The 25,929-nt window shown below is 40.2% G+C and overlaps 1 protein-coding gene across 6 annotated transcripts in view; it reads left to right on the top strand.

Annotated features, from left to right (window-relative positions):
* The window catches only part of IMMT (inner membrane mitochondrial protein), a 48,971-nt gene continuing 23,042 nt past the window's right edge, over nucleotides 1–25,929 (top strand). Inside the window, exons 1-6 of one of the 6 annotated variants that reach the window (XM_023745283.1) lie at nucleotides 1–163; nucleotides 14,375–14,448; nucleotides 15,343–15,532; nucleotides 21,134–21,227; nucleotides 23,364–23,468; nucleotides 23,799–23,894. In XM_023745283.1, coding sequence (XP_023601051.1) covers nucleotides 119–163; nucleotides 14,375–14,448; nucleotides 15,343–15,532; nucleotides 21,134–21,227; nucleotides 23,364–23,468; nucleotides 23,799–23,894 — 604 coding nt within the window. In that variant the 5' untranslated portion in view covers nucleotides 1–118. Of the gene's footprint in view, nucleotides 164–14,374; nucleotides 14,449–15,342; nucleotides 15,533–21,133; nucleotides 21,228–23,330; nucleotides 23,469–23,798; nucleotides 23,895–25,929 lie in introns of all 6 variants that reach the window. The other 5 variants (XM_006104001.3, XM_006104002.3, XM_023745286.1 and 2 more) reach the window with 5 other exon arrangements.

Below are 25,929 nucleotides of genomic sequence, written 5' to 3' on the forward strand. Positions count from 1 at the left end.
ACGCCGGCGCAGGGAGGCGGTGCGGACGCACGCACACACGCACGCACGCCGGCCCTCTCCTACTCGCGCCGCTCCCGCAGCTCCAGCGTATACTAGCCGCGCTGTCCACCTGTCCGAGATGCTGCGGGTCTGTCATTTATCTGGCGTGACCTCCGCCGCCCAGGTGAGCGCGAGGGCTCGGGAGGGAGCGCGTGATGAAGCTGACTAAGGGCAGACAACGGAAAATGGGGGCGGCTTTCGCTCTGCCTCGGCCCCGGGACTGAGGCGTGTCTCGGGGCCGCCCTCATCACGGGAGTCTTAGGCGGGCCCGTCCGGCGGTTAACTCGGGAGTTTGCTGGGAGGGATGCCTTGAGAGTTATTGCTGAAGCCGGATGGGGTGTGGAAAAGAGAAGGTGGCGGGGAGGCGGGCGCAGGGCGGGAGGCTCGGCTTCGGGGACGTGTCGTCCAATCAGCCCCGCGCTGCCCCATTCAGGGACCAATCGTGGCTCCCGGCGCCCGGGTCGCCGGTTGTGCGTGCGGTGGTTTCGCGCAGCCAGTGGGTGAAGGTCGAGGGGGAGAACTACAGTTCCCAGCAGGCAATGCAGAGCCGAGCCTTGGCTTGTTGCAGTTTTAAATAAGGAGGTGTGCTTGCACTGTTAAGAGTCCGCGTTTTCGGGGACAAGGTCGTCATTATTCGGGAAGGACTTCTTCTCGTACTTGAGAACACCTCTGAGCTAGTCTTAAGCCTAAACAAAACGAAAAGAATGTAGTTTGTGGAGTTCAAACTCTTGGTACTTGAGGAAGGACAGGAGTCATGACCTTGTGCTCATTTCTGAGATTAGCCTGGGTTCTGAGTCTCTCAGGTGCTGGGACTACTTTGGCAGACATCCAAAGAGCCTAGCCCTAGATACCCAGTTACTTTTATTTCGTCATAATTATCAAAGTAACTTTCTAAAATTAAAAAGTAAACCTATTTCCATTGAGTACAATTTTCAGAATACTGATATTTTGGCAAAATGTTGTATTGCAAAACAGGCACTGTGATTCAAGCAGTAATGGAATAACATCCGTAGAAGCCAGACTTTATCCCTCCAAGTTTGCTTATCTCCCCATTCCGTTGTTAGGGTAGGAGAAGCAGCCTCTTCCATAGGAAAATGGTGTCTGTATTAGTTTCCTTCCTTCCTTTTTTTTTTTTTGTGTGTGTTGTGTGTGTGTGTATATTAGTTTTCTATTGCTACATTACTAATGTTGTGGCCCCACCCCATAACAAAGAAACAGAATTTCCGGAGGATGAGGCCCAGAAATCAGGATTTTAAAAGGATTCCCAGGTGATTCTAATGTGCAGCCAAGGTTGAGAACCACTGCTTTAGATTGATTCAAAGTCAACTGACTAGTAACCTGAGTTGCATCTGCAAAATTCCCTTTGCCACACAACCAACCCTAATCATGGGCTTAATTAACAGCAAGGTGTGGAGATCATACCCAAATGGGGCTGGGAGGATGAAGAAAGTAGAGCTACCTCTCAGGGCAGAATTGTTAAAAGTTTGTGGAGCCCTCCTTTCATGGCACACTGTTCCCTATTCTGTGTTCCGATAACATCATGGTTGTCACTGGTCTGTCTGCCCTGAAGTCCAAAATTACGTGTTTTTTTTCTTGCCTTTCTCAAAATGTTTCCCACTTATTGGGTTCCCATTTAGGAAATGAGAAGAAAACAGATTAAGACTTTATACTAAAATATGAACACTTCTCTGGTTTGCAACCCAGATTTCTTACCTTCTTAAAATTGCTATCTTACAAGATTTTTAAAAACAAATTATATAAAATTCATTCATTTACTCTAACTATATCCTCCATCATTCAGTAGCATTTTAAGCTGTTGCTTTGTCAAACTTTTTACTCTTGGCTTTTCTATGTAATATCTTCGGGTGCATCTTACCCTCTCTCATCCCTGTTTTCCTTTGTTGAGTGTGTTGCTTTCATGTACCTCTAAGTATACCCCCAAGGTTCGTTCGTTCGTTCTTTCTCTGTCTCTCTTTTTACTTAAGATTTAATTTATTAGAATAGTTTTAGGTTCACAGGAAAATTGAGGGGAAAGTACAGACATTTCCCATAAACCCCATGCCTCCACATATGCATTCCGCTCCCCCTCCCCATTATCAACATCCTCTACCAGAGTGGTACATTCATTACAACCTATGAAACTACATTGGCATATCCTAATCACCCAAACTCCACAGTTTACATTAGGGTTTACTTTTGGTGTACATTCTATGGGTTTGAACAAATATGTGATGACATTATCCATCATTGTAGCATGATAGAGTGTATTTTCATCCTTCTAAAATCCTGTCTTCTACCTATTCATCACTCTCCTACCCTAAGGCCTTTGCCCTGTGAACCACTTATTTTTTCTTAAAATATAATTTTATTGATTTCAGAGAGGAAGGGAGAAGGAGAGAGAGATATAAGCATCAATGATGAGAAAGAATCTTTGATCGGCTGTCTCCTGCATGCCCTCTACTGGGATTTGAGCCCAAAACCCGGGCATGTGCCCTAACCAGGAATTGAACTGTGACCTCCTGGTTCATAGGTAGATGCTCAACCACTGAGCCATGCTGGCTGGGCAGGGAACCACCGTTCTTTTTACTGACTCCATAGTTTTGCCTTTTCCAGATTCAGTTCTTTACATACTAGTTAATAAAGGCTTTTTTTTTTTTTAATTCTCACCTGAGGATATTTTTTTCCATTGATCTTTAGAGAGAGTGCAGAAGGGAGAGAGGAGTAGGGGAGGAGAGAAACAGACAGACAGACAGACAGACTTCTATGTGAGAGAGACACATTGACTGGTTGCCTCTGGCATGCACCCAGACTGGGGCCAGGGATCGAACCTGCAACTGAGGTATGTGCCCTTGACCAGGAATCAAACCTGCAACCCTTCGTTCGCAGGCCCTTCAGTCTGAGCCAGATTGGCCAGGGCTAGGCTTTTTTTTTTTTTCTCTTTTAAATATATAGATCATTCCATGCTCTTTAATGGCATCTCATCATATTCAGAATAAAATCTAAACACTTTATACCCACCAGGCCCTTCATGATCTGGCTCTTTGGATATCTCATTTTTCTACTCTGACTCAGTCTGTTTTTTCTGGCATATCCAGCACTTACCTCATTGCCTTTTCTTTTGCTGTTTCTTTTGCCCTGAAGTCTTCCCACACATCTTTGCTCAGCTCACTTCCTTCATTCAGATATTTCCTCAGATATCACCTTTCCTTCAGAGAGATCTTTCCTATCTAAAACAGACCTAACTACTCTCTTCTATTGCCCTACTTTTGTTTTACTTTGAAACTCTTACTACTATGTATATAGATATGTATAGATGTATCTATACATCTCCTAGAATTAACTGTCATCTTCTAGAATTTATTATAAGGAATTTGCTTATGCAGTTGTGGCTGGCACATACCCAGGAGAGCTGATGGTGCAGTTCCTGTCCGAAGACTGGAGAATTATTCTCTCTTGCTTGGGGAGGCTGGTCATTTTGTTTCATTCAGGCCTTCAACTAATTGGATGAGGCCCACCCACATTGTGGAAGGCAAGCTGCTTTACTCACAGTTCTCTGATTTAAGTGTTAATCTCATCCAAAAATACCCTCCAAGTTGACATATAAAATTAACCATCACAGATGGCATCTACCTTATTCTTTATGCCTAGACTCATCATCCTTAAAATCTTTACATATGGATATTCAGCAGAAATGAATTGTTTTCTTTTTCAGAAATGTACTTCAGAGCTCTGAATCTTTCTCAGTTTATTATTTTCCACATCTAACACCTTCTTTCTTCTCTTATTCCCAATACTATATTGTATCACCTGTTTTACAACCTTTTCTGAGGTGGTCATTAGGTTTGGAGGACTAAGCTAACCCTCTCCCAAACTACAGGTTTGGTTGTGGTCATCTGCATATGCAGTAGTGTTATCTGCTTATCACTTAAAAGAAGAGAAAGAGTATTATTGTTCTTGAAGGCTGACAAAGCCAGTTTATTTAAGACCAACTTTGTTAATTCTCACTAGAGGATATTTTTCCATTTATAGAGAGAGTGGAAGGATCGGGGAGAGACAGAGAGACAGAAACATCAATGTGAGAGAGACACATCAATTGGTTGCCTCCTGCACGTGCCTGTTCGGGGCTGGGGATCGAGCCTGCAACCGAGGTACATGCCCTTGACTGGAATTGAACCCGGGACCCTTTATTCTGTAGGCCAACCTTCAATCCACTAAGCCAAATCAGCTAGGACTAAGACCAACTTTGATAGCAAAACTATTTAGGATTGAACTTGTGTGTGGATATTATGAGCTATCTTCTAGAATTCTTTTTTTTCTGTTAGGGTTATAAAACAATGTGTTACTTAATGAAAATGTCTGCTAAGCATACGTGGTAGAAAGTAGTTTATCATGCAGCCTGCTGTTTGCTCCCACCCACACTAGAATCCTTTTTTATTTTTTTATTCCTTGTTTTCATTTCGCTAGACCAGTGGCTTTCAAACCATATGAAATAAATTTTATATTATAACTTAGAGCACACAAATGAGAATATGTTAGTAATGTATATTCATTCATATATGCAAGGAAAACTAAAGTATGAAGTTTCCCCTTTTGCCATATGGTTTAATATCAGCCATTTCCTTTTCCTAACTGAAGAGCACCTTTTCTCCTAAACAAAGAATGTGTTTATACTGAGAGATAATACTGCTGCAGTGCCAAACTTACTGGACTTAATTGTGATATATTTATAATCTTAATGCATGATTCTTTTTTAAAAAATATATTTTATTGATTTTTACAGAGAGGAAGGGAGAGGGATAGAGAGTTAGAAACATTGATGAGAGAGAAACATCGATCAGCTGCCTCCAACACACCTCCTACTGGGGATGTGCCTGCAAGCAAGGTACATGCCCTTGACCGGAATCGAACCTGGGACCCTTCAGTCTGCAGGCCGACGCTCTATCCACTGAGCCAAACCGGTTAGGGCAACGCATGATTCTTATAAAATAAATTTACTATAGAAAAATTGAAGTTGTTGCATATTAAATTGCATTTCAAATGTCATTAATTTCTGGAGGTCTTTTGTTTGTGTGGGCGGAATGCTTATGACAAAATTCTCGAAACATTGTCAGTTACAGCAACCCGCAAAGTCTAGAGAGGAAACCTGGAACCTCCAGATAGGATTCATATGAGGGGACTTTAATTAAACTCCCTGTTTTCAGGTTGTAATGCTGGATTTTGGTGACTTTTTTGTTTTGTTAATCCTCACCGGAGGATATTTTTCCATTATTTTTAGAGAGAGTGGAAGGGAGGGGGAGAGACAGAGAGAGAGAAACATTGATGTGAGAGAGAGACATTGAATGGATGCCTCCCACACACATGCTCTGACCAGGCTGGGAACTGAGGTACTTGCCCTTGACCGGAATCGAACCTGCGACCCTTCAGTCCACAGGCCGACACTCTGTCCACTGAACCAAACTGGCTAGGGCTGTGGTGACTTTTTATATGTTCACTTTAGTTTGGAGTAGCTAAGGAAAAGATCATCAGTGCAAAGACATTACATGGGAACTGTACATTTTATCTTGCCTTTTTGGGGGGTTATTTATTTTTTAATCATATTTCTATAGGTTAGAAGCAGCAGTGCTAACCTTATAACATTTATTACAAGGTTATATGTCAAAGTAAATTACTTTGAAACAGTATTGTCCTTTTCTACATCATAGGTTATTATTAACAAAAAGGATTTCCAGAACTAAGAAGTGTCCAATATTTTGTGTGTTAAAGTGGGATATTTAATTTTATTTCGGGTAGAAATAAAGAGATAGTTAAGTATGGTGCTTGAGAAAGAGAGCTCTGGAGGCAGACATTGGATTTAGCAGTGGTTGATTCCAAAAGAAACAAAACATAAATTAGATTTCATTAAAATGAAAAATTTTTATGCATCAAGGGACATGGAAGACAGTAAAAAGAATGGAAATATTTTCAAATCATAATCTGAGAAGGATGTAATGTCTAGAATATAAAGAACTCCTACAACTCAACTACAAAAAGGCAACCCAAATAAATATGGGCGAAGGACTTGAATAGACATTTATCAAAAGAAGACATATAAGTGGTCAACAACCACATCAGAAGGTGCACTCACTAGGTCAGTGGTCGGCAAACTCATTAGTCAGCAGAGCCAAATATCAACAGTACAACGATTGAAATTTCTTTTGAGAGCCAGATTTTTTTTTTTTTTGAGAGCCAGATTTATTAAACTGAAACTATATAGGTAGGTACATTGTTATTAATTTAATTAGGGTACTCCTAAGGCTTAGGAAGAGCCACACTTAAGGGGCCAAAGAGCCGCATGTGGCTCGCGAGCCGCAGTTTGCCAATCACGGCACTAGGTGATGAACAAGTGTTGGTGAGGATGTGGAGAAATTGGAACCCTCATACGCTGCTGGGGAATATAAAATGGTACACAGTTAAACATAGAATTACCATGACCCTGAAGTTCTACCCAAAAGAATTGAAGGCAGGTGTTCAAACAAAAACTTGCAGAGGAATGTTCATAGCACTGTTCACAGTAGCCAAAAGATGGAGACAACCCAAATGTCCAACTGATGTCTGGATAAACAGAATATGGTATATCTATATGATGAAATATTACATCCAACCATAAAATAAATTAAGTACATCTATATGCAGGATACATGTCACAACAGGATAAACATTAGAAACATTATGCCAAGTGAAAGAAGCCATGCAGAAAAAGCTACATATGATTTCATTTATACAAAATATCCAAAATAGTCAAATCTATAGAGCCAGAAAGTAGATCTAGTGATTGTCAGTGGATGGAGAGAGGAGGAAATGGAGACTATGTAGTTGGCACAGGAATTTCCTTTTGGAGTGATGAAATGTTCTAGAATTAGAGGTTTTGATTGTTGCATAGCAGTGCGAATGTACTGAAAGCACACTTTAAAACCGTGACTTGAAAAAAAAGGTTTATTTATTTTTAAGAGAGAGCAGATGGGAGAGGGAGAGAGGTAGAAATTGATGAGAGAAACATTGGTTGGCTGCCTCCTGCACACCCTCTACTGGGGATTGAGCCTGCACCCCGGTATGTGCCCTGACCTGGAACCCAACCTGTGATCTCTTTTTAAAATGTTTTTTCAATCCTCACCCGAGGATATTTTTTTCCGTTGATCTGTAGAGAGAGAGGGGGAGGGAGAGAGAGAAAGAAACATTGATGTGAGAGAGACACATAGACTGGTTTCCTCCTGCATGCTCCCCGATTGGCCAGGGATCGAACCTAAAACTGAGTACCTGCCTTGACTGGGAATCGAACCTGCCACTCTTTGGTCTGCTGGCCAACGCTCTCAACACTGAGCAACTGGCCAGGGCGCAACTGGTGACCTCTTGGTTAATGGGGCCATTCTCAACCAACTGAGCCCCAGCATCCAGGTTAAAATGGTGACTTTTATAAGTGAATTTTACTACACACATGGAAAAAAAACAGCTTGCCACTAGGTATTTGCAGATGGCTTGAGGTATAGAGACTGAACACACACACACACACACACACATACACACACACACACACACACTCTCTCTCTCTCTTTCTCTCTCTCTCTCTCTCTCTTTATGCACACACACACACACACATATAATTAATATAAAAAGATAATATATATTGAAGTGGCATTAATTGGCCAAAGTTGGGACAATTTAAATTTTTAAAAAGATAATTACAATTGGTTAAAATCCACCAAAAGTGTTTGAATTCATGAATTCATAAAGATAGTGTTCTGGTTAGCTTTAGCTACATAAACTACTTCGAGCTTGGGGTAAAATAACTTTTATTTATTGTCTAAGTTCTGGGGGTTGCTGGGACTCAGCTGGGCTCAGTGGCCCTCATGAGGGTGTAGTCAGGCAGTGGGTGGGGGTAGAGTCATCTCACACCTCCTCATTCTCATGTCTGGCAGTTGGTACTGGCTGCAGCTGACACCTCAGCTGGGGCTGTTGGCTGGAACACCTACACATCCAGTAGAGGCTTCCTCACAGTCTGGGCTTCCTCACAGTTTGGTTGCTGGGTTCCAAGAGCAAATGTGATGAGAGGCAGCTGGCAGAAGCTGTATTCCCTTTTGTGTTCTAGTCTTCGAAGTCACACAGTGACACTTTCAGTGCCCTCTATTAGTAAATTAATAACCAAGTCCTGGCATTGTTCAAGGGGAGGGTAGTAGAACTCACTTTGGAGGAGTGGCAGGATTCTGGAAGAGCATGTGCTACAGGAAATACTATTGCAGTCATTTTTGGATAATATAGCCTGCCCTTTACAATTTTCAAATACATTCACAACCTTCCTCAAAACCCTTCAAAATCTGATCCCATTACAGCATCAGGGTCTTGTCATCGAAATCAGATTCCTCTGCAAATAAGACATTTTGGATGTCAATGTGACTCCTAGGATATAGCTCCCTTAAGCAATTTTCCTTTGAGCCTAAAGACCTGTTAACTAAAGAGACAAGTTATCTGTTGCCCATATAACCAACATACAATATACAGAGTGGGGCAAAAGTAGGTGTACTGTTGTAACTATGGAAAAAATAATACAATAATCCTGTGTAATAAAAGGCTAATATGCAAGTGGTTGTCACGCCCTCACGTGTAACGACCGATCAGCAGGAGGCTGCATGCACAGCAGGTGCTCACGGGTGGGCGGGGCTGTGTGTGTGACTGGTTACCAGGAGATGCATGGAGCACCTCTCGGTCCCACCCCCCGCTCTAGCTTCCGTGGGCGGCGATGGCAGCGGCTTCCTCTGGGCTCCCGCGGGCAGTGGCGGCTCTCTCCCGCCTCCTTCCCGCGGAAGTGGCGCAGCTCCTACCTCCCTCGAGGGTGCGCTGCGGCTCCTGCTGGCTTCCATGGAAGCAGTGGCGGCCTACTGGGTGCGATTTCACGCGCTGGGCCACTAGTCCTATATAATAAAAAGGGAATATGCAAATTGACCCTAACAGCAGAATGACTGGGAATGACTGGTTGCTATGACATGCACTGACCACCAGGGGGCAGATGCTCAATGCAGGGAGCTACCCCCGGTGGTCAGTGTGTTTCCACAGGGGGAGCACTGCTCAGCCAGAAGCCGGCTCATGGCTGGCCAGCATAGTGGAGGTGGTGGGAGCCTCTCCTGCCTCTGCATCAGTGCTAAGGATGTCCGACTAATGGCTTAGGCCTGCTCCCCACAGGCTTCCGGGCTGCCTGAGGGATGTCTGACTGCCAGCTTAGGCCCGCTCCCCCAGGCCTAAGTCATCAGTGGGACATTCCCCAAGGGGTCCTGGACTGCGAGAGGGCACAGGCCAGGGTGAGCGACCCTCCCCCCTGAGTGCATGAATAATAGCATCATGTTATTTTACAAAATAAATAGCATTTATCATGTAGATAAAAATTATGTTTATCTATATACTAGGGGCCCAGTGCATGAATTCGTGCACCTTGAAAGGAATTGTGGGCCGCAAGGTTGTGGTGGGCACAGGGGTGGGTATGGCCCATCCTCCGTGCCCCTGCCTGGCCCCTCTTGCCATGGCTCCTGGTCCTCTGTCTACTGGCAGCCCTGCTCCCACCGCTGCCGCCACTCCCGCCACTCCCATGTGCTGGCGGAGCCATTGGGGCTGGCGCCAGCAGTGAGTGTGAGCAGGACTGGTGCTGTCAGCAGGTGTGAGTGGCAGCTGCTGCCCTGATCGCTCCTCAGGAGCAGGGGGAGGTGGAGAAGCCCTCAGGGGCGATTGGGGCCAGTAGCCGCCACTTCCACCCACTGACGGGACTGAGTGTTGGGCGCCGGCAGCAGGTGCGAGCACCAGGCGGGACCACAGCACACGGGAGCAAAGAATTTTCAATAACCACCAGAGGCTCGTCCTGATAACAGTGACTGGCACCCCCACTTTGATCTGGCATCCCCGCTTACCTGCTCCACCATCTCCGTCTTGGCCGATGCCTGCCATGTTCCACACACGCCCCCTGGTGGTCAGCACATTTCATAGTGACCTGTTGTTTGGTTGGTTGGTTGTTCCATGGTTCAGTCTATTTGCATATTAGCCTTTTATTATATCTACTAGAGGCCCAGTGCACGAATTTGTGCATGGGTGAGTCCCTCGGCCTGTTTGGTGATCGGGGTACATTGGGGCTGGCCGGGGGTGGGGGGAAGGGACCACGGGAGGTTGGCTGTGGGAGCACACTGACCACCAGGGGGCAGCTCCTGCATTGAGTGTCTGCTCCCTGGTGGTCAGTGTGTTGTCATAGTGACCAGTTGACCTGTCGTTTGGTTGACTGGTTATAATGGTCACTTAGGCTTTTATATATTTATATATATATAATAATAAAAGCGTAATATGCTAATTAGATTGGGCGTCCTTCCGGATGACCTGTACAGAGCTGGGACTGTGAGGGAAGCCCAGGTCCCGGATGCCAGAGGGAAGCCGGTGCCGGCAGCCTGGGGAAGGAAGGCCTACTCTTGTGCGAATTTTGTGCATCAGGCCTCTAGTGTTAAATAATGACCCTGGCTGGTGTGGCTTAGTGTTTGAAAGGTCGAGAGTTCAATTCTCAGTCAAGGGAATGTACCTGGGTTGTAGTTTAGTTCCCCGGCTCCAGGTGGCCCCAGTCCTCAGGGCAACCAATTGATATGTCTCTCTCTCTCACTCACCCTCCCTCCCTTCCTTCTACTCTCTTTAAAAATCAATGGAAAAAATATCTTTGTGTAAAGATTAACTAAAAAAAAAAAAAAATAAAATGTCAAATAAATGAAAAATAATGAATTAGAGACTACTTTTCGCAACTCTGAATAAAGTAATGAATATAGACATTGTACAGTAACACAATTGATAACATCCACAAAGAGAGTCAACCAAGACATGTGCCTCCTGATGAAAGAACACAATACCACCTAAAGCTTTGCCAGAGGGTAAACCTGAGCCTGAGCAAGTGTCTGGATCCAACGCTAGTTTACAGAAAGTACAGAGGGCAGGAACATGTTAAATTGCATCTTGAACAAAATCCAGTCTGGAAAATTCTACAGGTCAAGCAACCCAGGTTCCTTTCAACAAATTAAATTTTGGAGGGAAAACCTCTAGATTAAAAGAGATTTAGAAGATAATAAACTTTTTTTAAGTAGGCAAAACTAAACTGGTGTCTATGGACTTTTACTTGTGTGATAAAACCATGAAAGCCTTAAATTTTCTAGCTTTTAATGTTCTATTCAGGATATTAAATGCTACATAGAATATGAAGGTAGGCTAATGAAAATGATACTTTTTTAAAAATCAAGAGCCACAGATTTAATAAAAATCCTATTAATTTGACTCATGATATTATTTCTGTTTTTTTCTCATACAGAAGTATGAAACTTTTTATTGCTATCATTTTTGGTTATAAAAGATAAATTTGCTCACATTTTACCCCTTTTAAATCAGGGTGCATTTTATACTTGAAGGTGTGTTATTTCATTGAAAGCATTTTGATAGCCCAGCTTTTAAAAATCCAGAAATGCACCCTTCTGTTCATTACAGCATTATTTATAGGAGCCAAGGTTTGGAAGCAGCCTAAGTGCCCATCTGTAGATGACTGGATAAAAAAGCAGTGGTATAGTTACACAGTGGAATACTACTCAGCTATAAAAAAGGAAATCTTACCTTTTAGGACAACATGGAAGGACCCAGAGAGTATTATGCTAAGTGACATAAGCCAGTCAGAGAAAGACAAATACCATATGATTTGGATGGACATTGGGTTTTTGTCTTTATTTTTGTTATAATAGTAAGTAATTCTGCCTGGGAAACATAATGTCATTTCTTAAAGTAAAATTTGCAGTATTGAAAAATACTGCCAAATTAATCAAACTGCCCTCTAGTAATAATATGAGAATGTTTTCCACAGCGTTCCAACACATTTTCAATGCAGATTCCACTTATATGTGGAATCTAATGAACAAAGTAAGCTAACAAACAAAATAGAAACAGACTCATAGATATAGAGAACAGACTGACAGCTGTATAGGGAAGGGCGTTTGGAGGACAGGGTGAAAAAGGTGAAGGAATTTAGCAAAGAATAAAACAACTCATAGACACAACGGTATGGTGATTACCAGAGGGAAAGGGGTATGGGGGGGGGAGGGGGGAGGTAAAAGGGGGATAAATGGTGACAGGAGACTTGACTTGGGGTGGTAAACACACTACAGTATACAGACGATGTATTTTAGAACTGTACACCTGAAACCTATATAGATTTATTAACCAATGTCACCTTAATAAATTCAATAAAAATTTTTTAATCCAGAAAAATTCTGTAAAAGAATAGTACTAAAAGAGAGGACTAGCCCTACCAGATTGAAAGCTAATTCTAATATGCAGTAGTTAATACATTGTGGTATTAGTTATAAATAGATAATAGATAAGTAAACAAATTAGGTACTCTAAATGCATCCAGGAATTTAGTATATTTTAAAGGTGGCATTTCAAATCGTTAGAAAAAGTGGATTATGCTTTCTATGATTTAGGGACCACTGAGTAGACATCTGGAAAAAAATAAAATTGAATCTATACCTTATACCTTACACTAGGTTCAAAGATTTAAATATAAAAAAATGAAACCATCAGAGTAGTAGAGATCATGGAAGAATACTATCTAATAACAGACAAACACGATAATTGACCGTACCTTCGCTATGCCTCCCATGGGCTAATCAGCGCGATATGCAAATTAACGGCCAACAAAGATGGCGGCTAATTTGCATACTGCAGGCAGGGCGGGACAGGGCCATCCCGCCTGCCCTGCCGCCATCCGGGCCTGCCATCTGCCACCCGGGGAGTGGGCCTAAGCCAGCAGGTGGTTATCTCCCGAGGGGTCCCAGACTGTGAGAGGGCACAAGTGGGGCTGAGGGACACCCCCCCCAACCCCCCCTCCCCCGCCAGTGCACAAATTTTTGTGCACCTGGCCTCTAGTTATTATATAATCTGAGGGTGGCTTTTTAAGGATATGAGAAAACTCAGAAGGCATACAAGGAAAAATTGACAGTTTTGACTACATAAAAGTAATTTTTTTGCACAGCATAAGCTACCATAAGCAAAGATAAAAAACAGATCACAAACTGGATAAAAACATTGCATTTAGCAGATACATGGCTAGTTTCTCTTCATACATAAAGAACACTTAAAAGAGTATGAAAAAGATTAGTCTTATTTAAAAGTGGTAAAAGGATATGCTCTTATACTTCATATAAGAGGAAATAAAAAGGGATCATAAATATAAAAAAAGATAGAAAATCATAATAAAGGAAATTGTGATTAAAACTGCATTTAAAGTGTGTTGGAAGGCTGTGGAAAACATTCTCATATTATTACTAGAGGACAGTTTGACTAATTTTGCAGTACTTATCAACATTGCAAATTTTAAGAATTGAGCCAAAATGACATTATGTTTCCCAGGCAGAATTATTATAACAAAAATAAAGACAAAAACCCAATGTCAATCCAAAGAGGGCTGGTTAAATACATTAAGTAGCATCCATACGATGGAATACTGAATCTGTAAAATCCAAAGATTGTCATATATTGATAGGATGATCTCAAATATGTATTGTTGAATGAACCTTTGTACAGAACTGGGTGTTGAACATGGTATCATTTGTGTAAAGGTTATGGGTCAGGAATTCTCTGGCACAAAATGTATCTGGATAGCATTGGCTGAATGTGGGAGAGTTCACTCTATACACAACTAAACTTTGAGTTTTTATTTTAAATGTATTTTTTGGAAATTCTCATCTGAGGACACACTTTTTTTTTTTTTAATTAAGAGAGAGCCCAGCTGGTGTGGCTCAGTGGTTGAGTTTTATCCTATTAACCAGGAAGTCACTAGTTCAATTCCCAGTCAGGGTACATGCAGGGGTTGCAGGCTCGATCCCTGGTAGGGGGCGGCCAGAAGGCAGCTGATCAGTGATTCTCTCTCAATGTTGATGTTTCTGTCTCTCTCTCCCTTTCCCTTCCTCTCTGAAATTAAAAAAAAAAAGCATTATGGCAAATCCCACTTATATCCAAGAAATAATTAACATATATAACACTTAAAAGTGCTAATTGATCATAGTCTGATAATCCCTCTTTTAAAAATCTTAAAATGTATTTTATGTGACCTTTGGGGTGCAAGAATCATCATTGTTTTTAAGGGTCTATAAATATGTTTCATGCTAAATTATTTTCTGAAAGTAAAATAATTTTTGTTTAATGAAGACATTTGTAATAAAAGTATTAGTTCTTAAGTTACCAACTCTAAAAGCTTTCCATATTCCTTTAACTGTATTGGTTCTGATGTTTTCTTCTTCCTCTCTAGAGTTGTCTCTGTGGGAAGTTTATCCTCCGTCCCTTGCGACCATGCCGTAGATACTCCACTGCAGGCGGTTCTGGGTATGTAGTATGTCTCACTGTAAACAGACTTTTAACTGTCTGCTAAGAGCAGGGGTCCTCAAACTACGGCCCGCGGGCCACATGCAAATACAAATATTGTATTTGTTCCTGTTGTGTTTTTTTTACTTCAAAATAAGATATGTGCAGTGTGCATAGGAATTTGTTCATAGTTTTTTTAAAACTATAGTCGGGCCCTCCAACGGTCTGAGGGACAGTGAACTGGCCCCGTTTAAAAAGTTTGAGGACCCCTGGCTAAGAGGGTGTGTGTGTGTGTGTTTTCCTTGACTATGGGAATAGCTGCTGGAACCTTTTTGTTAAGGGATTCGAACACTGAAGCTTTACTGTAATATCTTTGGATCATTACTTACTTGTAGGTGAAAGTTTGTTATGATTCTCTTTTTGGTTCTTTGGTAATTAGTTGGCATTCAAGGTAGAAGCTTCCCCATCCTGTGCTCTCTTCCACTCTATGGCAAATAGATTTATGTCCAGAACTCGGCACATTGTAATTTAAAAAGTGTTGTTAGTTATGTTTGTTGTTTTATTATCTTACTTTTATAAATGGTTTGATTTAAGGGAAGAGGAAATTTGATAGTTCTTTTTTGGGTTCAAAGGAAATTTCATGATTGTGAACATCTTGAATGTTAAGTGTTAAAGGGTAGATTGCTTCATATCTATCCTAGCTATTACTGTATTTAAATTTTTTTTAGTTACTCATAAATAAATGTGATTTTCTGTTGTGGACATGTTTAAAATAAACCAGGGAAAGGTGATGTGCAGCTGCGCTAAAAAACTTGCTGTGATCTGAAGCAGTGGCAGAGCAGTAGTGGTTAGAGGTCTTTGCATAGATTTAGGAGAGGCAGGAAATATAAATGTGTTCCTATTTCTTTCACTCAGGTTGTCTCCTGCCAAAATTGCTGGAGCTGGTCTTTTGTTTGTTGGCGGAGGTATTGGTGGCACTATCCTGTATGCCAAATTGGATTCTCATTTCCGAGAAAGTGTAGAGAAAACCATACCTTACTCCGACAAACTCTTTGAGATGGTTCTTGGTTCCTCACCTTATAGTATTTCATTGTCAAAGAAGCCGGTAAGCATTTTAAATATTACTTCAATTTACCCTATGGCATACTTTTAAAGCAGGTTGTTTTCATCTTAAAAGTATCTTGCATGTATAATTTAGTAGAAGTTGCATGTATAATTCAGTAGAACTTGCATGTATAATTCAGTAGATGGATTTGTCAGGTTTTTAAAAATATTAATCTGTAGTGTTGGAATTTTATCCCTTTGGAGTCCCATAAGTGCTCCCACTTAGTATACACCATATAGGAAATAATTGGTTGGCACATGAAGGTAAATGGAAGAGCCAGCTCCGGTAGAGGTAACCCTGGCTGTCCTGTGAACTGAGGGGGTCCGTGTCAGCCCACACCATTGCTGCTGTCAAGCTCTGACTTACAACACTGAAGACAAACGTAGAATGGTCCTGACACAGAACCCAAATGTTTTTGTTAGTAATGGCTCCTTGTAGGCCACAAATCAGAGTCAGAATTTTCAGCTACATACTAATTGGTTCTTCAGTACTGATTGGCATTCCTTGGACTTTGTACATATTCTTCAGATTTTCACCCTTGTTTTCCCCCCATCAAGCTTAAAAAAAAATCTTAAAGATATTTTCATTCAAACAACTGTTTGAAAAAAATTTACAAAAGAGAGCATTGGATATTTGCTGATTTAGTATTGGGTATTTCTTTATGCTGTGAGGCTGGGCATGGCTGATCAGTTTATTCTTAGAAGCTGGGTGGACTTCTGTTCTCCAGTATCTAGTATGGTCTAGAGGCCAATCCTGTAACAAAGTTAATACTTAGAAAAGCAAGTGTCCTCTGACAATCCCCAGCCCCCAAACATGCTTTTTCAAAATGTTCTTGTTTAGTCTTCTACATCATTTATTCTTTGTATGAACTTTGAAATGTTTATGCTGCCTGAGGGAGATAGTCTTGCATCTCCAATAATCAAGGAGCAGAATCCTGTGGATTCATTCTAAAATCCTCAGTCCATTTTAAGCTCCATGACCCAGGAGAAATAGCTGGAAGCAATTCTAGGAGCATGGAGTCAGGCTGAATAGCTCATAGTAGTGTTCTTTTCTCACTTCACGCGTGACTTTAAGTGTCAGTCTTCATAGGTGACATGTTTATCTCTCTCAATAATAATCCTGACTTCTTCTCAGTCCTTGAGCTACTCCACTGAACATTTCCACTAGGGTAACTTGGCAGGTCCATATTGGACCACCTCAAAACTTACACACTTCCCGATTTGCTTTATTTGTATTAAAGATAGTACCATGCTGTCCAGTAGGTAGGTTAGAATTCTTGGATTCATTTCCATAGTTGCCTATATTTTATTAGCTATTCTATCATGTTTAATCTCTGATATTTATTCTCTTTCTGGCATTACCATTATCCTTATCCCAGTTTTGACCTTTATCATTTCATATGCAAATGAACTTACAGACTAGATTAGTTCCTCTCATCCTACACAATCTTTTCTTTCTTTTTTTGTTTTGTTAATCCTCACCCAGAGGATATTTTTTTCCATTGATTTTTAGAATGAGTTGGAAGGGGTGGGGAGAGACAGAGATAGGCTATCCTCATATCAATATCAGAGAATCTGATAAGTGCTATCATATTTTTATGAGCTCACTTATCAAGAACTTTTGTACATTTTCTACTAGAGGCCCGGTACATAAAAGTTTGTGCACTCATGGGGGTCCCTCAGCCCGGCCTGTGCCCTCTTGCAGTCTGGGACCCCTCGGGGGATGTCCACTTGCCAGCGGGGAGCAGGCCTAAGCTGCAGTCGGACATCCTTAGTGCTGCTGAGGAGGTGAGAGAGGCTCCCACCACCACCGCTGTGCTGGCAGCTGTCAGCCTGGCTTGTGGCTGAGCAGAGTTCCCCCTGTGGGAGTGCACTGACCGCCAGGGAGAGCTCCTGCATTGAGCGTCTGCCCCCTGGTGGTCAGTGTGTGTCATAGTGACCAGTCATTCCCAGTTGTTCTGCTGTTAGGGTCAATTTGCATATTACCCTTTTATTATATAGGAGGATTGTTTAAAAGACAAGATCACAGACTGTAAAAACTAGAGTCTTTAGAAATTGTCTCATGTTCTGAATAAGGAAAGTGGATCCAAGAGTGGTTAACTGTTAGCCTAAGAGCTGGCCATCAGTTCCTTTATTCTGTAGTTGGTGGTTTTTACTAGTTCCTAGGTTGACATTTGATACGTTTGCCAGTCTGGCTTTCATTTACCTTTTGGGCCTTATCTCTGAATGGTCCTTGGCTTTATGCCAGTTTACCTTATAAATATGCCTCTGCTTTCCATTCTTAGTCAGCAAATGTATGCCGAATGCTTATTATGTACCCAGGCACTGTTCCAAGGGCCTTGGGTTAAAGCAGAGAACTGCACAAAGATCCCTTCTGTTGGCACAACTTTTGCCATTGTGGTCTTCTACCCTGAATTACTTCCTTTCTTTTGTCTACTAATGTTCTCTTCAAGTCTGCATCCTTCACTACACAGACCAAAGTGAGTTTTCTCACGTCTAAATTAAAATAGCAGTTAGTGTTTTTATTTTTAAATTTTTACCATTTATTTATTAGCATTCTGAATTGTTACGCATTGTTATTAACTTATTGCTTTTATTTATTTATTTTTATATTTTGTTAATCCTCAGCTGAGGATATTTTTTCCATTGCTTTTCAGAGAGAGTGGAAACAACAGAGAGAGAGAGAGAGAGAGAGAGAGAGAGAGAGAGAGAGATATGTGAGAGAGACACATCAACCGGTTGCCTCCTGCACGTATCCCAACCATGTAGATTAAACTCACAATGCAGGTACGTGCCCTTGACCAGGAATCAAACCCTCAACCTTTTGGTGCTGTGGGCCGATGCTCTAACCACTGTGCATGCTTGACAGGGCTCAACTTAATGCTTTTAAAAAATATACATTTTATTTTATGGGAATCCTTTTAGTGCCAACATGGTTATTTATGCATAGATAGTAAATATTGAGAGAAGATAAACTTAAAATCTTTTTTTAAAAAATATATTTTATTGATTTTTAAAAAAAATATATTTTATTGCTTCTCTACAGAGAGGAAGGGAGAGGGACAGAGAGCCAGAAACATCAATGAGAGAGAAACATTGATCAGCTGTCTCCTGCACGCCCCCCACTGGGGATGTGCCCGCAACCAAGGTACATGCCCTTGACCGGAATCGAACCTGGGACCCTTGAGTCCGCAGTCCAACGCTCTATCCACTGAGCCAAACCAGTTCTGGCGTTTTATTGATTTTTTTAACAGAGAGGAAGGGAGAGGGATAGAGAGTTAGAAACATCCATGAGAGAGAAACATAGATCAGCTGCCTCCTGCACACCTCCTACTGGGGATATGCCCGCAACCAAGGTACATGACCTTGACCGGAATAGAACCTGGGACCCGTCAGTCCGCAGGCTGACGCTGGATCCACTGAGCCAAACCAGTTAGGGCAACTTAAAATCTTTTTTTTTTTTTTAAATATATTTTATTGATTTTTTTTACAGAGAGAAAGGGAGAGGGATAGAGAGTTAGAAACATCGATGAGAGAGAAACATCGATCAGCTGCCTCCTGCACACTCCCCACTGGGTATGTGCTCGCAACCAAGGTACATGCCCCTGCCCGGAATCGAACCCGGGACCCCTGAGTCCGCAGGCCGACGCTCTATCCACTGAGCCAAACTGGTTAGGGCTTAAAATCTTTTTGATGGACATGGAATAAGACTTGCCTAAATGGAGACAAATGTTATATTCTTTGATGAGACTCATATGTTAAAAATGTCATTTCTCTCAAATTTCTCCTAAATTTATATATAGCTGGGAAATGACATATACATCTACATGTACATGCACACACACATAGCTAATAGAATTCTAATAGATTTTTCTAGAGGTTGAAGAATCAGACAAGACGATTCTAGTTCATATAGAAGGATAAATAATGTAGCTATGAACATTTTGAAAAGTGTTAGATGATACTTGCTTTTCCAGATAATGACTTTGTTATAATCCTTCTTTAATAAAACAGTTAGGTTTTGACACAGGGTTAGAAATTAGAGATAGAACAAATAAGGCTATGCCCTGGCTGGTTTGGCTCAGTGGATAGAGTGTCGGCCTGTGGACTGATGGGTATTGGGTTCGATTTCAGTCAAGGGCACATACCTGGGTTTGCGGGCTCCGTCCCCACTAGAGGCGTGCATAAGGCAGCCAATCAATGATTCTCTCTTGTCATTGATGTTTCTCTCTCTCCCTCTTCCTTTCTGAAATAAATAAAAGTATTTTTAACAAAAGAGTAAATCAGTCTAGAAATAGATCATATTCATACACAAGCACATTTATTGTGAGAGTATGGGTTTCTAGAATCATATATGAAAGTGATCTGTTAATATATGTTGAAAATATTCAATCCCTTTGACCCTGCAATTCCTCTTTTGGCAAACTGTCCTACAGATACCACTCTATAGTGCTTTTCAATTATATGGATAAGGATGTTTAACAAAACAGAAAACAACTTGAATGACCAAAAATAGGGGAGTAATTGGCCAAATTATGGGTTTTGTAACTATATTAGGTATGCAGTTAAATTAGGATATTATACAACAAGAAAGAATTTCTTGAGCTGGAAGAGAATGTCCATGATGTATTGTTAAATGAGAAAAAAGCAAGTTACATGGTCATTTATATAATATAACCGTATTTTAGTTTAAAGAAATGAAAATTTGTATGTGCGTATATTCCTGAGCTTCTGCTCAGGGTACGGGTGGGGGAGGGTTGAGTTCAGCTATTAGCAGTAGCAACATGAGAGTGCTGGAAAGGAAAGGAGCAATAGAGAGGCAAATGAAAACTATTGCTTTATCTTGATAGTATTTTGCTTGTTATAGTGAGCTGTATTTCATGATTTAAAAAATAAAATTTTAATAAAAATAAAATACATATATGTTTAATTTCTGGTAGTGACAGAGTTTTGTTTGAGTAGTCATCTTTGGGATATCTGAGTCCCACTGCCTACCAAGTTCTGGCAAAAAATGGGACAACATAGGTGGTAAATGAAAATACTGCTATTACTGAGTAATTTTCTCTAGCACATCATCTGGCAGTCCTGTTAATGAACAGGGCCTTAAACTAAAGGCAGGTGGTAATTGAGAGAGAGGTATGACAATTAGATTATATATTTTTAGTATGTAGTTGCATGAATCCTGGAGATTAAAGATATAAAAAGCTAATTTCATTTTTACTCAGAGCCTATAAAAATCACTTGTTTCTAACAATGTATACAGAAGATAACACATGATTTAGGAAGCAAATGGAAATAGTCTTCTCAATATTGAATATGTAAAAAGAGTGGTATTTAAAGGGATACTCATACATCATGTATTATTTGCCCTAAGAGAAGTCTTTGTTACTATTAATCCTTTGGAATGAAATTTTTGAACTGTTTTTTTTTTTTAATATGAAGACTTCTCTTAATATGGTTAATAAAACATTATGTTGTAAAGTGCTAACTCTGTGTTAAAAGCCTGAAAGACTTGATTGTTGAAATAATACATGTTACTGTATGCTACCTTTCTGAATAAACAGTTTTATATCTGAAATGTTAAATGTTTTTCATTTCCAAGATTGAGTCTGGTCCACTAAAAATCTCCAGTGTATCAGAGGTAATGAAAGAATCTAAACTCCAAAAACACAAGGGCGACACTCCAGCTTCAACAGGTACCTATATTTATAATCATTCTTCTAAAATTATGGGCAAATGAATTGTTTTAATATATTTGTACCCGTGGTTAAGAGGGCGGCCCTTCTGCAGGAAGGACTCTCATTTTAGGGGTTGAGAGGTTGAGAGGGATATGGAATTGGGCTTTATTATGAATAGCTGCTCAGTGAGGGTAATGGCAAGAATTGTCTTACCTGCAACAGACTTTATTTTTTCTATTCTTTTTTTCCCCTCTGACTCGTAGCTTTCCCCTTCAGATTTACATATTCTCTTTTTGCACCTATTTTTTTCCTGTTCACTAGTTTTTTTCTCCTCTCTTTATTTTTAGTGATTAAAGTGTCTGATCTAGTTTAGATCTGTAGATATTTTTTACCATCACGATTTATTAATAATCCCACCTTAGTGAACAGCACTGAACCTAACTCTAACCCAGTGATGGCGAACCTATGACACGCGTGTCAGAGGTGACACACGAACTCATTTTTTTGGTTGATTTTTCTTTGTTAAATGGCATTTAAATATATAAAATAAATATCAAAAATATAAGTCTTTGTTTTACTATGGTTGCAAATATCAAAAAATTTCTATATGTGACACGGCACCAGAGTTAAGTTAGGATTTTTCAAAATGCTGCCACGCCGAGCTCAAAAGGTTCGCCATCACTGCTCTAACCTGTTCAGTGATACACTTCAAATGTGTTACTGCACAGGTTAGAGTTGGGCTAGTTATATTTGAACTCCTTAGTCTCCTCTGTCCTCAATTAAATCAGTTGACTTTTTTCCATTTGGCAAATATTCACTCCTATGTGCCAAGCAGTCTCCTAGGTACTGGGGATATAGCAATGAATAAATAGTAAAAACTAAAAACACAAACACTGGGATTATTCCTTAGTGGGATGAGGGGAGGGAGATCATATATTAAATACATAAGTAAAATGTATAGGATGTTAGTGGTAAGTAAGTGTGGGAGGGAATATTGCAGTTCTAATGGGGTCAGTAGGGAAAGGTCGCCTGGAAGGTTTCATTTGAGCTGAGGCTAAGAGATGAGGCAGTGAGTCATGGAAGGCTGGTGGGGAAAGGCATCCCAGGCAGAGGGATTAGCTAGTGCTTGGCATTTTCCAGCAAGGAGCAGATGAAGCTGGGGTGTGGAGCAAGAGAAGAACACTACTAGCAAATGAGGCCAGCGAGGGAGCAGAAAGCCTACAGTGGCAGTCCTGGAGGCCATCATAAGAATTTGCTTAAAAAAAAGAATTTTGCTTTATATCTGAGTGGGATGGGAAGTCCTTGGGAGGGTTCTGAGCCAGGGGACTGATATCTGACTTTTATTTTAATAAGATCACTATTGTGGAGAATTCACAAGGGTCCAATGGAGAGCAGGAAGCTAATGGATTTTGTGATATTCCAGCTTTATCTCTTAAATGGGACCTTCGGTTCTTTAAAAAAATTTTCTCCATTTTGTTGCTCTTTTCCCTTTTATTCCACCTCTATAATTACTCTTTTTCTCTTCAACACTTTTATTTATAATTTCTGAGCTCTTGAGTTTTTTCAACTTTCCTTTCTTCAAAAATATGTCTGAAATAATTTTAACAGAGTTCTGTTCTTCACTAATTCACTATCTTTACTGTGATCTTCTTGTGTTTAAAATGTTCATCTTGTTCTTGCTCACACCTCTTGTTTCATCTCTACCACTCTTCAATTAAAATGGTTTTTTTGGTTAATTACTTTCTTTTGTCTGCCTTCTTCATTATAGGCTCTTTTTTCCTTTGTTATTATTTTCCCATGTTATGTAAATCTTTTATGTATGCCTCTCATGTGTTGGTATTTAGTGCACTTACTAGAAGCCTTGCTTGAGAATAATGATGGTTAAACTGCAGGTGGATGCTGACAAGACTCTTTTCTCTAGTGTTTCCCAGCTGTTGTATCTTCTGGGTTTGGGTATGTGATGGACAGTGCCCCTGTCTATTTGTGTGTTTGAATAGTGGCTGCACATCCATTTGTGTTTTTAAGGAGTCAGACATGAAGTGGGTGGTAGTAGTAGTGGATACCTGTGTGATTCTCTGTTATTCCGGGAAACTATAAATACCATGAGTAACATATTTACAGCATCTACAGAGGCAGCCAAAATTATTTCTGCAGCAGGTGATACACTGTCGGTCCCAGCCCCTGCGGTTCAGCATGAGGATTCTGTAAAAACTGATCACCCTCACATTGATGAAGGAAAAGCCAAGGCTGCAACTTCAGGTAGTTTAATTATGTATATTGTGGTTTTATAAATGATATGCTCATCAGAACTATTTAATGCCTAGACAACCCCTAGACACTACGTAAGTACACATTTATATTGATTTTAAGTCTGCAGACTTGCTTAGGTAATTTTTACAATTTCAAAGTCTGAATAAAACTTTGAAAACAGGGAGTCTAAGAACTGATTTCTTATTTCTTCATGTTGGAGTCATTGAGTGATGCTCTCAGTTGATATAGCTGGCAAGTAAACCGATGGTATTTTTATGTCCCTGTGAGCTTTCGAAATTCTGTGCTGAAATTTGATTTCCTCTCTACTTTTGCTGCAAGAGGAAGCATCCTCAACTTCTGTAAGGGAGCGACCACCTGAAGAAGTTGCAGCTCGCCTTGCACAACAAGAAAAGCAAGAACAAGTTAAGCTTGAGTGTATGTAAACCAGACGACTTCTGAAGTACTTCGGGTCATCCCTGTTAGTTGCTCTCTTCTTCAACCATCAGCATAAGTTTCTCATCTATCAGCTAGTTGTGGTTCCTTTTCTTTCTTTAGTGGCCTTGCTCTATTCACCACCTTTATTTCATCATTTGTGTTCTTTCCATCTAAACTTCTTTTACCCAGGTAACAAGGGCTATACCGTTGGTGAAACTCCAAATAATACTTGTACTTTCTCCATTTGTTTTTATTATGGTTAGTGCTAAAGGTTCTTTGTACTCTGGTGAACAGAAATTGTTTGCAATTTGCCTGATTCTTTTTTTTTTTTTTTAAACTTTTTTCAATTACAGTTGACATTCAATATTGCATTAGTTTCAGGTATATATCATAATGGTTAGATACTTAATATAATTTACTAAGTGATCCCCCTCAATAAATCTAGTACCCAAGAAGCACCATACATACATACTACAATATTGTAGACTATATTCCCTATGCTGTACTTTACATCCCCATGCCTGTTCTGTAACTACCAATTTATACTTCTTAATCCCTTTACTTTTTTCATTCAGTCCCCCAACCCCCCTCCCTTTTAGCAACTATCATTTTGTTCTCTGTATCTATGAGTCTGTTTCTGTTTGTTTATTTTTTTAGGTTCTACATATAAGTGAAAGCGTATCATATTTGTCTTTCTCTGACTTATTTCACTTGCATAATACTCTAGGTTCATTCTTGCTGTCATAGTTGGTAAGATTTCATTATTTTTTATGGCTAAGTAATATTCCATTGTATGTATATGCCACATCTTTATCCAATCATCTGTTGATGAACACTTAGGTTGCTTCCATATCTTGGCTATTGTAAACAATGCTGCAGTGAACATAGGGATGCATATATCTTTCTGAATTAGTGTTTTGGATTTCTTTGGGTAATACCTTGAAGTGGAATTGCTGTTCCATTTTTAATTTTTGAGGAACCTCCATACTGTTTTCCATAGCAGCTGCATTAATTTGAATTCCTACCAACAGTGCATGGGGGTTCCCTTTTCTCCACATCCTTGCCAACACTTGTTGTTTGTTGATTTATTGATGATAGCCATTCTGACAGGTGTGATGTGATATCTCATTATGGTTTTAATTTGCATTTCTCTGATGATTAGAGATGTTGAGCATCTTTTCATATGTCCTCCTGGGAGAAATATCTATTCAAGTCCTCTGCCCATTTTTTAATTGGATTGTTTGGGTTTTTTAGTGTTAGGTTGCATGGCCTAACAGTCTTTTAATTGTTAAATTCATAAATTTATTTGTGCAGTTTAGAGTGGCGCACCCTCTGCTTTATTACCAGCCTCTGGGCTCTCACTGTGGTAGCCTCTTATCTGCCATTGGTGGGGGACAGATGTTCCACACATTTCCGGTTTCCAGCTAACTAAAGCATATTTCTTTTTACGTTTCAATTTTAAGTTTTCTGATGGTCTAAAAAAAGATAATAGATGTGTAAAAATGTATTTTCCTGTCTTAAATAAGGTACATGGAACATAATTTATTGTACTGTGCTGCAATATATTGATGTCTCCTGGTAGTGGGCATGTAGCTTTTTGATGAATTGAGGAAATGTTTGTTTTACATTTTTTAGAGTTTTTGTGTGTGTGTGTCTCTCCCTACCCCTTTTCTATTTGTCTTCTGCCTTGAGTGGTTCCTGTTCCCCTCCTAATGCGTCGGATCTGCCCTACTCTGAGGAGGCAAGTTTGTTAGAATTGCGTAAAGTGTAAAAGGGACAGAGAAGCATAGATGTAAATTTGTGTGTTTTATTGTTTATTGGTGGGTTTTGTTTGTTTTTTTGAGAATGTATTTTTTGAGGAATATTTTGACGTCTAAATAAGTGAAATATTTCTATTTTTTCCACTTTTTAGTTTTTTTCTGAATTATTTACTACAAACCAAAATCACTTTTCCCTTTTATTTTTTAATTTATTTTTTACTCTTCTTTTATCATATGGACAACTTGAAGTAATCCATAAATTTAAGATGGCATTG

Source organism: Myotis lucifugus, unplaced genomic scaffold, assembly GCF_000147115.1.
Source record: "Myotis lucifugus unplaced genomic scaffold, Myoluc2.0 scaffold_531, whole genome shotgun sequence".
Classification (NCBI taxonomy): domain Eukaryota; kingdom Metazoa; phylum Chordata; class Mammalia; order Chiroptera; family Vespertilionidae; genus Myotis; species Myotis lucifugus.